At 42.3% G+C, this 13260-nt stretch overlaps 1 protein-coding gene across 3 annotated transcripts in view; it reads right to left on the reverse strand.

Moving 5' to 3' along the window:
- Positions 1-10365: 10365 nt before the first annotated feature.
- The window catches only part of CCNJ (cyclin J), a 28715-nt gene continuing 25820 nt past the window's right edge, over positions 10366-13260 (reverse strand). For all 3 annotated transcript variants that reach the window (XM_072129861.1, XM_072129858.1, XM_072129860.1), the window contains exons 4-6: positions 12289-12588; positions 12032-12191; positions 10366-10833 (exon numbers count right to left, since the gene is read on the reverse strand). In XM_072129861.1, the coding sequence (XP_071985962.1) occupies positions 10422-10833; positions 12032-12191; positions 12289-12588 (872 nt within the window). In that variant the 3' untranslated portion in view covers positions 10366-10421. The remainder of the gene's footprint in view (positions 10834-12031; positions 12192-12288; positions 12589-13260) is intronic.

Raw genomic sequence — 13260 nt, forward strand, 5'->3', positions numbered from 1 at the left:
TGCCCCCCTGCCCCAGACATATAATTTATGCCCCCTGCCAGCCCTAATGCCCCCCCCCCGCCCCAGACATATAATTTATGCCCCCTGCCAGCTCTAATGACCCCCCCCCCCACCCCAGACATATAATTTATGCCCCCTGCCAGCTCTAATGACCCCCCCCCCCGCCCCAGACATATAATTTATGCCCCCTGCCAGCTCTAATGACCCCCCCCCCCCGGATATATAATTTATGCCCCCCTGCCCCAGACATATAATTTATGCCCCCTGCCAGCCCTAATGCCCCCCCACCCCGGACATATAATTTATGCCCCCTGCCAGCCCTAATGCCCCCCCCGTACCAGACATATAATTAATGCCCCCCTGCCCCAGATATATAATTTATGCCCCCCTGCCCCAGACATATAATTTATGTCCCCTGCCAGCCCTAATGCACCCCCCGCCCCAGACATAATTATTGCCCCATTCTATCATTAAAAAAAAACAAAAAAAACATCATACTCACCTCTTTGGAGCAGGTTTCTTCGGTGGCTTCCTCGGTCTTCGGTGGCTTGGTGTAGAGGCGCGGGATTAGTGACGTCACTGCTTCGCGCCTCCACACCAAGCCGCGGAGCTGCAGGGAGGGCCGGACAGCTGACAGGGTAAGTGTCAGCCTCCTCCACGCTACACAGGTCGCGCAATGACGTCAATTGCGCGACCTGTGTAGCTGCGGGTGTACACAGACGCAGAAGCAGCGGTGCTGCGCTGCGTCTGTGTACTAATCAATAGTACCGGCATCGTACGATCGTACGATGCCGGTACTATAGATTATGTTAAAAGTTGTAAGGAGGGAGTGCGGACCGGCCCCGCACCAGCTCCGGACCGGCCCAGGACCGACCGGCCCACCGGGAAAATTCCCGGTGGGTACAATGGCCAGTCCGCCCCTGTATCTATCTATCTATTTATCTATCTCATATCCTATCTATCTATCTATCTATCTATCTATCTATCTATCTATCACACATCTATCTATCTATCTATTTATCTATCTATCTATCTATCTATCTATCTATCTATCTATCTATCTATCTATCTGTATATTAATATATACACACAATTATCTGCCCAGTTGAATTTTTAGAAAAATGTCAAACTTGCTGTATCTGGGATAATCATTAAAACCCTTTAAAGGGGTAATACACATATAAGCAAAGTTGGTTAGAAAAATCTAACCAATTTGTCACCAATTTCACCTGAACATCATGAGAATAGGATGAGGCATGTTGCTTTTCAACATGTCCACTAAACTGTTACGGGGATAAACTGCAAGCAAAGGTAACTAGTATAAGCATACTAATCTCTCCCCTTTTAATAACAGTAGCACGCTTAGTGGATCTGAGATTGCATGTACACGGGAGGATTGAGAGGAATAGCTGTCAGTTTTAGATGACTAAGAATTTGGCTATCTTACAGGAAATCTATCACAAGGAACAAGGATTGTAAACCAAGAACACTTACATGCTGGTGTGTGCCCCTCTGGCAGGATCCGTTCTTCTTTTAGCTTCATATGCCCTTGTTTTTACAAAAAAAATGATCTATAGTTGTTAATTGCATCTGGAGCCCTCCAGTCTCATTTGCATATTTTTTAAATGCTTTTTGTGTAAAAACAAGGGCTTAACAAGCTGAAAGAAGAGCAGATCCTGCCATATGGAGCACACACCAGTATGTCAGTGTGCTTGGTTTACAATCCTTCATCCTGGTGGTAGAAGTCCTTTAAGTGTCTTAAATCTCTAAAATTATTTAATGGGTGCATACAGGACAGACCTGTAGCACAATATGTGTAAGGAAAAGAATTAAATCTGCACTATTTCTGTCTCCTATTATGGTGGGACTGTACATATATATTTTTAAAATATTGCAAAATCATGGGCAATTGTCCCTATCCCTGGCCAGGGAACAAAGGACTGTTCCCTGTTATCAGTCTATTTGGGTTAGGAAGTATCTGGATAATATTCTTGACAGGAAGTCGGAAAAGAATCTGCGCTATGCCCCAAGCACCACACAGTCCAGCCTTTGACCACAAAACGAGATTATCCGGAGGGTAGTAGCCGACCACACACTGGATTATTTTACTGTGTGGCCAAAGGGATGATAATGAATAAGATAAGTCTGTAGAGGATTTACAGGAGCAGGAAGTGAGAGAACCTCTGTGTCATCATCTGATCAAACAGATAAACACAGCCGTCTTCTTTTCAGACTTTGAGTTACATAATATAGAGATTTGCTATGATACCCAATAATTTTCTATGAATGTCTATATGTTGGAAGTTTTCCAGTAATGCTAGGCGTGGGAGTTTAATGTAATGTGCACAGAGTCTTAGGCTATAGTAACGTTTCTGCAAGGGCAAGTCCCTGATGGAAAACCTAATGGACATCCAATGGTTCCCAAAACGCCCCACTGACTACAATAGCTTATTCACAGAATAAAAAGGATCTGAGAGCAATTGTGTTCAGTCTTGTTCTACTGACTGGTTACAATGTTATCTGAACCAGGGGTGTTACAACTGCAGTTGCAGCCGCTACAGGGTCCACGTTGCATAGGAGCCCGGGATCGACGGTGGAACCAAAATGTATCATTGCCGTTCTCCCGGGCCCTTCTCTCCCTGTTGACGACAACAGCACAGCAGTAACAGGGGCCCGATACCCGCAATGTAATGGGGCCCCGCCGACCAGGTCCGCTTGTAGAACAGCCCACCTGTGCGGGTTGTCCACTCTCCCAGCCGCCCACACAGCCAAACAAACCCCCACCGGCCTGCCAGCACAACCACCCTCCCTCCTCCCCACCGGCACAGCCGGCCACCGGGCCCAACAACATAGCCATCCACTCTCCCTCCCCCCTATAACACAGCCGCCTGAACTAAATTGTACGAGTATATAAAAGTGAGTATGAATGTATACCTGTGTATTTAATATAAATGTGTGTGATTGTAAAAACGTGTCTGTACAAATATGTATATATTTTTTTGGGGCCCAAGCTCTTCTAGTTATGTCCCTGATCTGTATAGTAATTTGGTACCTTGTTGATCAACATAGGGGATTACTCTACTCTTTTGGCGACCCTTCATAATCACCACATGTAACTAGAATTGATAGACATCCCTCTACTAGTATTACATCGATACAGGGAAGATAGGGAGAGGTTGCTGATCACTAAAATAAACCAATAAGATTGTGCAGGTGAAAAAGTACTTTTAAAAAATCCTTATTTCCCCTATGATACTCGATAGACACCATCCTTTAGGCCCTGCAGCCATTGGATTGTAGATGAATCCATCACCAGAAGTCTATGGACGAAAACATTTTAATTATTTTGGTTTTAATGACAAGACCTCACTGGACGAGTGACCAGCGGACCATTACCCCTCACAGTGTGAATTCAGCTCTTGGATAATGAATAGGCCTTCAGGCCAGAAGGTCCCCTCCAGCTGTGACAAGACAGGAGGACTCACATTCCCATGTCCAAGACACAAAATGGAACAACATTTCTCATCCCTTGGTCCTAAACAATGTCTTATTGATGTCCCAGGCTCTTACCTTGTAATTAACTGTAGAATGTGAGAATAAATCAGAAGAAAGGAATATGCTAATAAGATTGCATAGAAAAACTGTGCTCCAATGACAGATTTTGGAAGGCAGCTCCCTATATGCTAACCCTCAATTTACAGGCATGACCTTTTATGAACTATTACAGAAAAAGTTGCAACTTGTTACCTATTTATGTCAATTTCCCCACATTTGTGGTTTGAAGATGCATTCACATGTACAGATATCTGACCAATTTCTGTCCAATCAGACTTATAACAACAGGGTTGTGAAAGGAGTATTCTTTCATTGGATGTTCATGCATAACCCTACTTCTACCTATTGTATATGGCCGCCTTCTGTGTGTAGATTTTGATATTTCCTGATTGTTTGTTACCATGTCCTCTAGGTTCTTTCTAATGGATGAATATTTGTCAGTAGGAAGAGGAGGCTGGTGACTGACTGTATATCCGCTAGGATTTCCTGTGAGTGCAAAGCTGTGATCTCAGCTGCCAACCATCCAAGTGACACCAAGTCTCTGGACACACAGCTAAAGCTGGTCATTCTGTTGTTCCAGGTGGCAGGATTTCCTATACAATCAATAACCAAAGCTATAGACTCATTATGTATCAATCAATATCTGTGAGACCCAAAATACATCTATCTGATTATATGTACTGCCTGTATCATATCCTATAATTTGCTGCAACCTTTGGTGTTGTACTTACATAAAGTTTACAACAATTAGCCAGGATAGTCTTGAATTTTCAGTAACAATTCAAAATCCTTGGCCCAAAAGAGAAGGGTTTTGTATAAACCCATCCTAAAAGTCGGCACCCTGAGCTATATATCATCCTGAATATGGCATGCTTCGTATAATATTACTATATGATATTTCATTTCATTGAATCAGCCTCTGTTCACATTTAGGCTTCATTTGGACACCACAATTTGTAAAGAACACATTTTCCACTTAAAGGACAGCGACCCCTAACTATAAATCGATCACTAGTTGTCCAAACCAGAAATCAGCATTTTGCGTAAGATCACCACTGGGGAGGCCTTCTATGGGTCATCCATCTGAAACATGAACATGTTGGGTCTTAGGCCGCGGTCACACGTCCTGCTAGGCGTCTGTTCATAACGCGACGCTAACGCACAGGGGGAGGTCCTCGGCCTGAGCGCACATGTGTTTCCAGGGAAACGCATGCGATTGTTAAGCCGATAGCTAGCGTCGCGTTATGAACGGACGCCTAGTGGTACGTGTGACCGCGGCCTTAGAGGTGTTGATCACTTTACCTCATGTGTTTTGTGTAAGTGTGAGGTGCAAGATATAAAACAGGAGGTAAAGTGGGGGTTAGGATTTTACCAATATACATCTATTAAAAGTTTTGCAACCCATTCTTGATATGTAAAGTGAAGCCAATTGTCCATTACCTCATCAGCTGGACATTCCTGTCCATAAATTGGCTGCAAATGGAGGGTCATGTGATCTCTATCTGTCCTTGAGCAATGGACCTTATGATAGTATCGACGAATATAAAATCAAGGACCGGGCGGGTCAATAGCTCACAAACACTACGAGATCACATGACTCTCCATCTGCGGCCATTTTATGGACAGTAATGTCTGGCTGATGAGGTAAAAGACAGAAGGCTTCACTTTACATATCAGGAAAGCAGAACAGAACTTTTAATATATGTATATTGGTAAACTGCCTAATATCCTGCCCCCTGCCCACACATTACAAATTACATGAGGTAAAGTGGTCAACCCTTTTAAAGAAGGAAGCAGCCTTCACACAAGCATATTCATCCTGTAAAAGTCAGCATCATGGGGCCATATTTCCTGGACTAAACACTGCCTCAACATCATATTACAACAAGATGACTGTCCTCCCTGCAGGACAAGAGCTTTATACACAAAATTTGATTACAGTACAGAGCTGTAGCCCTTAGGTGACAGGTTATAAATAAGTCTGCTCCTTTGAATCCTGTATTCAATACAATAATATATACAGAAGTGTCACATTTATGCTCTCAAGGAATAATTACCCTAAGTAATCCATAAAACCCATCTAAAAAGGAGTGTCAGTAGTTGATCCTGGATGGAGATGGATGAGGTTTGTGTGATCTACATTCCGTGACCACCAGCCAGTTCCTCATGAATCACAGGTTTGCAGCGTGTGTCTGGTCCAGCTGTCAGCCATTCCCTCTTCTCATAGATAATTACACGTCTGCCGCAACACACATTTATAGATTCAGGCTCTGTTATTAGAAAGCCTTCTGATCTAAATATGGTCTCCTAGCTCTATATGACCTTGCAGTTCAAGTTTTACACCTAACAGGGAAGATCAACTCAAACTTGATTTAGACAAAAATTCCCCCCCTCAAAAAAAAAGAAAAAACTTAAAAAATATGACTTTATTGAAAAGTAGGATTAGCTTTGGAAGAAGAAGTACAGTTAAAAAAAAAATTGTCTTTTCTGTCACAGTATTGGACCAAGTACAAAGACAAAGTCCATTGACTAATGGGTTACATAAACTTTTAGACTTGAAAGTGTATGAATATATATATATATATATATATATAGGAAATAGAAGTCAAAATAATTATAAAGTGTCGATAATGACAGTGATAGTAAATGAAAAACGCATGCGTTTTTGTCCGGTCTTCCGAATTTGCACAATTAAAAACTGACAAAAACGCATGCGTTTTTTTACGATCTGAAAACGCACTAACTAAAAACGGCCCAAAAACGGCCATTAAACTGAGGAGCACAGGTGGATTTGACATTTTGACCCCCAACCAAAGCCATCCCGATGCTAAACTTCACCCCTTAGGCCGGCGGCACACGTGGCGTTTTGAACCCGCTTTTGGGACGTTTTTAAGCAGTCCGTTAATGGGAAACGCATCAGTTTTTTGACCAGTTTTAATTAAGATAATTGGTCAAACCAGTCAAAAACTGATGCGTTTTCAAAAAACGCATGCGGTTTTTAACGGACTGCTTAAAAACAGCCCAAAAACGGGTTCAAAACACCACATGTGCGTTTTCAGTCCTTTTTTAAGCATGCAGTTTTTTTTTTATTTTTAGAAAAGTCAACAGTTTTTGACCATTTTTCCCAATTATCTTAATAGATAAATATGTTGTAAGCATGTTGTAAACAGCCAAACGCATGGTAAAGAACCAAAAAAGTAAAAAATGGACAAATGGAAAAAATGCATGGCAAAAACATACCAAAAACGTCATGCGTGGCATCACCCTTAGGCTACATGCACACTGCCATTGCCCGCCGCACGGCAGCACGGGGAGAGGAGAAGGAGCGCAGCTCACCCCGCCCCTCTCCATAGGAACATATGGGCCACAGCGCCGTAATATGGGAAAAGATAGGACATGTCCTAGCTTTTCCGGGGTACGGAGCGGTACGGTACCGCTCCCGTACGATGCCGTGAGCCCATAGAAGTGTATGGGGGACGTATATACATCCCCCATACATGTGTGTGAATGCAGCCTTAGTGTGATGCGGCACTTCACAGGGCCAGTCTGCACATTTTTCTAGTTTTCATCCATGGCTTTCTGCTGCAAAGCGACATATTTACTCAGTGGAGGCCATAATAGGGGACAGATGCAACTGTATAACATCCACCCCCAGTCTTCATTGAGCGTACGGTCTAGAAGGTCCCCGGTAATGTCACCGTCCATACAAGAACAGTTACATCATCCAAGAGACACCCGGAACTTCAACAGCACCCAATCACCGGCTGCTGCCGATGTTCGCTCTGTCTCCCGTTCTAAGGGGTGGACCCAAACCAGGCAACGTATCACAATTTATCATGAAGTGATATACTTCTTGAACCCGGGGCCTTAGTATTCATACAAGAGAGTGCTAAAATAGAACTTAAGTGTCAATCTTGAACCTAAAGGCTAAAGTGTAACTTTTTGCAGTGTAAAAACAAAACTCAACACGCATTTAGGCAAACAAACCGTTTATTAAAAAATCCAAAGTGCATAGCACTCACCCAGAATTCTTTGTTGTGGTTTAATACTCCAACAATTTTTTTTAAGTATCCCCACTGAGAAAAAAAAAAACCCCACAACAATTTGGCTTCTGTATTCAAAACCTGTAACAAGTCCTTTCTCAATTAACAGCTCTCCGTGAACATAGCTTTGGCTGTTTTAACGATTATGTCTTTGCACAACAAACCGATTATACTACATAATAAATAATAAAAAAAAAAAAAAAAAGAAAAAAAGAAAAATAAATTGTAGTGATTTTTTTTTTCTATCAAAACATGCTGCCTTTTAAAATAATAAAAAAGTCAAGGTGGGCTATGTACAGATGCAATATATTTGGAAAACATTTATTTTTTTTTCTAAATTGTTCCCTTTGTCAGCTCCAGTGTTAGTAAGTAGCCTTTACGTCCTATAGTAGTTGTTGCGAAAAAAAACAAACAAAAAAAAACAATAACACCACAACTTATAATCGCCTAAAATTGGGCACACAAGTTAGCTGTTATTCAAGTTAGGGCAGAGCTTTGTAATAATGAGGTAGTTAAATAAAGACACTTCTGAAGTTCTCAAGCTGGAATGCTATATCCATAAAACATGGATTCCTTGGGCACTTCTTGATTAAACACAATTACGGGCCTCTAATATAGAAACGCAGACCCGATTCCCATATCGACCAATCAAACCTAGCTGCAAAAAAAAAAAATGCCGGAACCTGATTGGCTTCTAGGGATAAGGCCTCTGGATTTCCCTTTCCGTGGCCCAAGGTTTTTTAAACAAACTATAAAAAAAAACGCTACGCATCTATGATTAAAGAATTGGAACGGGATCTCCTAACTACACTAAGAAAAATATAATAAAATAGATATATCACATAAACTCTACAAATATTTGAACAAATGGAGAGCAAAAAAAAAGTTTCAATAAACTGCAAAATATTGCATGAGGCAGTAATCTCCAAAACGGCGGCTCCTAAACCTTATTTGTAACATCGATTTTTGTTTAAATTGGCAAGGGCAAGGGCAAGGTCTGATGTTAAAGGGGGTTTACTTTCTAGTTGAAGGTCATGGGTTGGGGGGGTCGGGAACTAGAATCAGTTACGCGATCAACACAGAATGGATCACCGTACAAATGAGACCGTTTAAGTATGGTCACCTTTTTGGGCGATTAGTAGGGGATAGCAAAGCCTCTACCGATGTGACTCTTATACAAGGTCTACTTGACATGTCCTAAAACCCCTTCCTACGCCGTTACTGTTCCTATCATGGACACTAGTTTTGGTCATCATCATTTGGCTTCAAGACGTTACACAATAACTATATCTATAAAATCCTACCTACTGGGTCAAGTCCTCATCTAAAAGTAACCAGAGGGTTTACTAGCAAGTTTCACATTTGTTCTTGTAACAGCACACAGTATATATTTGGATATAAGTTACACGAAACCGCTCCCACAAGGGCATTTAGCCAAAGACAAAGGGGCCGGAGAGCAGCTTAAAGGAAAACCTGTCAGTAGGTTTGGGTCCCCTAAATGTCCAGCCTAGAGTTTACCTTACTTGTATTAGGATTCTGGGTGGAAAAGGTGACTGCACAGTACACCTCACTTCACCACGCATGCGCCAGGGTATGAAGCAGGCTCGAGCCCAATGTGAACGATGCCACAAGCAAGGGTAAGGTAAAAATGGTTTTGGCTTCCATACCCCAGGCATGCTGACAGTTAAAGGGAACCTGTCACCAGGAATGTTATTTTTAGCTGGTGACGGGTTCCAATAGCTTATCCTATGCCAATTTTAAAAATGCCAGCATTCAGAATCATTTTAGTAGTTTATAAAGTTATTTCACATTACCTGGCACCATGCCAGCAGTGTGTAGTGAGTCCTGGGGGAGGGGCAGCAATGGCCTGTGTCAGTCTCCTCTTCTCCACACTTCCTGTCATGTGCTTTGAGCAGGCAGGGGAGGAAGGGTGAGTGACGTTGTGGAAGAGAGTAGGAATGCATGAGGCGGCACAAGCACACACAGCTGCACCTCCCTGGGACAAACCACATGCTTCTGGCAGGGAGCCAGGTAATATAAAAATAAACTATTATTAACTACTGAAATGTTTCAGAATGCTAACAAAAGCATTTTTAAAATCAGCATTGGATCCTGCCACTAGATAAAAATCCCTTTCTTGGTGAAAGGTTCACTTTAAGGCGCCCGTAAACTTACTATCAGGTTCCCTTTAAAAAGAGAAAAAAAAAACACTTTTGCTGGACAGAAACAGAACTATTTAAACTTCTAGCCCTACATTAAATAAAACACCAGCAGCATGAAGAGTAAGTTATAGATATATATTATTTCCCTGAGTTAGTGTGAAAGATTGCCTTTTAAAAAGAATTGAGGTATAATGGGATTATTAGAGCAACGATTCAACATTTACCAGTAGAGGAACCATTAACCATTAAGACCAGCTAAGAGCAGACGCAACGCTGGCCACGAGTGAAGGCAAGTCTGCCATATCTCCACGGATAGGCAACGTTTCTACATATTAATACTGTACATCTCCTTCATAACATATGAGCAATGTTGTCTAGAGAAGCCAACCAAAATAATAAAAAATTCAAAAAGATTCCCTGAAGATTGTGCTGTGTCCGTCCTGGGCGGTCGGTCATTTTTTTTGTAGCACCATTGAGTGGTTTAGACCTAGGAGTCTCATAATGAAATTAGTCTCGGAACTTTCTTTGCTCATGTAACAGACTCTTCCTCTGGTCTCGCTTCACTGAGGGAGAAGGGTATAACCCCAAAAGAAAAGTACGCAGTATAGGTTTCACAGTATGTATTGCTTGAGTCGTGCATGAAGGTTGTGAAAGGTCTTAATCATCTCTCGAAACACTGAGTGATACAAGAGTAGTGTCCGTTCACGGGAAAGTTCCTGTTATAAGAAATCCCTATGCAGGGCTTTACTTCTATGGGCACAGCGGCTAGAGATACACTGGCAGCAGTCTGTATGTGTGCCCGCGGCTGGACGCTGGAGGTCAGACCCGAGGAGCAGGTCTGCAGAGGGAAGGCCGACGTATGGGCTGTAGTCACAATCTGCTGAGAGCTGGCCGGTGGAGGAGCTGGCTGATGATGGAACTGCAGCTGGTGCTGGGAATGCAGAAAGTGGGGTATGTGCTGATGGATGTGGGCTTGTGGTGGAGCCGGGGACTGGGGAAACAGACATGGAGCCGCGGCATGGCTTAGCTGAGATTTGTGCTTGTTGGCTTCCTTCACGTCGTTGTCATGTGCACTACAAGGAACAGAAAGAAGAATTAGAAAACTGCAGAAGTATAATATCCGGTTACACTACTACGAAGTAAGTCTTCTTAAAGGGAACCTGTCATCAGAAATTGGCCTAATAAACAACTAGCAGTATGTTGTGAACTGAGCTGCTTCTAGATGTTTCTTTCGTGACCCAGTGTGATGGCATCATCCAGAAAATCAACTTCGAAATGAGATGTAAATTGGTTTTATCAAGTCAAGGAGGCGGAGAGTTTAACACCGAAGTCAAGCTCTCCCTGCCTTAGAACGCCCTCTTCACTGTAATTGATGGTCCTGCGTCCAGAGACATCATTGATTAGATCTACCGAAGTCTGGTGAATGAAGTCAATCACGTGGGAAGAGGTGTTCAGAGGGAGCGCTTGATTTCAGTGTTTAACTCTCCTCCTCCCTGACTTTATACATCTAACTTACATATCACTTCAAAAGCTGACAACATACTGGTAGTGGTTTATTAGGTCATTTTCTGATGACAGGTTCCCTTTAAAGCTGAATGTACATCCCGGAACACCGTTTTAGTCACAATAAATCAAACAATTCTGTGCACAAGGGGCATTGCCAAGCACACTATTCAGGATATAAACACAGGATATGTCATAAATACATGATAGGCAAGGACCCCACCATATTTTAGGAACGATTTTTCCAGCAACCCTGTCTTAATATGGATAATTTGTCAGCCATGTACGGCTTCTCTCAATTAAAATTAATGGAAACATCAAAAATTATGGACTTTCGGCCATTTCCAGCTTTTGAATGAATGGGGTTAGTAAACCCCACGTTCCAAAGATATGTGTGGGCTACCTCTCCTTTGGACAGGTCACAAATACCGGACATGGGAATATCCCTTTAAGGATCACTATATAGCGGTATAATATGACTCCATCTACTCGTACATCTCTCAACAGCTATTAATAGCACAAAGTCATTTGGAAACCAGGCAACTTCCTGGCCTCAAAGACTTCTATGGGGAGAGACATGAAATACGTAGGAAGTGGCAGTCAGAACAATACACCATATAGCCTATTCTACATACTGGTCTGTAAAAATTATCAACCTCTAAAAAGATTCGGGAATACTTCTACAGACTGGATGTTCACCAGCAGATTCGGGTTGTATTTACAGCCATCAATATTCTGGGAATGGAGCAGCACTTTCCAGATACTTACATCAGTAATCTCTCAATACAAGGCACAAGGATGTCCCAAGAGTAAACAGTAAGACGGTTAAGCCTCATAGGCCAGGACGGTGTGAGCCGTAAGATAATGCGTGACGCCGCCACACACGCAGCCGCCACGAGCGAAGGAATGTAATTTAAAAACACGTGATCTGCAAAGGAAACCGAAAAACAAACAAACGTTAAAGATTAATTCCACCGTCCGATCTTAGCCCTGACTCAACAGACACGAAAGCGAGATGGTCTCACCTTGCAGAGATACTTCTAAGAAATAGTCTGCATATTTGGCCATGTAGATTTTGGTCTTCTCTAGGCAGATCATGGGCCAACCATCATGGAGGTCAGTGTCATGGACAGCAATGGACAAGTAGTAATCGATAAAATGTGCAGGAGTTGGGAGGCACAAGTTCCACTCAAATGTCTCCAGCAGCAGAAGCTCCATGTGGAGCAGGTTCTGTTTGGTTAGCACCAGGTTCATGTTGGTCATACATCCTAGACTATTCAGCTGGTCCAGCTTCGGTACTCTGTCTTCTTTATCTTCAAATTTACCTAATTACAAAGCAAAATGCATCCGATTATGTATAGAAATTTTGCAGGGTTGTAGCCTTACACATCTAAAGAAAACACTTTAGGAGATGGATGGTTTAGGCTCTTTCAACAGCATGGAGAGAAGGTTTTTTTGTTGAAGGAGGAGCCTGACTACACCTGACTACATTCCATTATTTTGTATCCTATCATATAATTATATCTATCTTATAATTTTTTTCTGATGGCAGAGCAAATCCATGGCCTTAATAATGGATGTCTGTATGAGTGGCAGATCAGAGCCAAGGTCAGGGATCAGCTCAACAGTCACATATCATACGAGAACCTGATATCAGGAGTTTCCATTAAAGCTGGGGAAGGGGGTCTTTTCTTTAAAAAAGTAACTAACTTATTTACTTTCTATAAGAAGTTCCTCTAGAAAGATAAAACCCCTTGGCCACAGCAGTTTTAACCCATGGATTGAATGGAAAAAGTGTATCATACAGATTTGTGATGTGATAAAAATCACCTTTACACAAGTGGCCCATGGATAGTGTCTTCCTCAAAGGATTTGGGGAGAAGAAAACAACTGGTCACCACAATAGGTGTAGGCGATGGAGAGGACAATGGCAGTGTGACAATGGAGCCCTTAAACCAGAATAGGGCATAAACCCACGTGACAGTGTATAACGTATA

Source organism: Engystomops pustulosus, chromosome 11 (genome assembly GCF_040894005.1).
Source record: "Engystomops pustulosus chromosome 11, aEngPut4.maternal, whole genome shotgun sequence".
In the NCBI taxonomy this organism is placed as follows: Eukaryota; Metazoa; Chordata; class Amphibia; order Anura; family Leptodactylidae; genus Engystomops; species Engystomops pustulosus.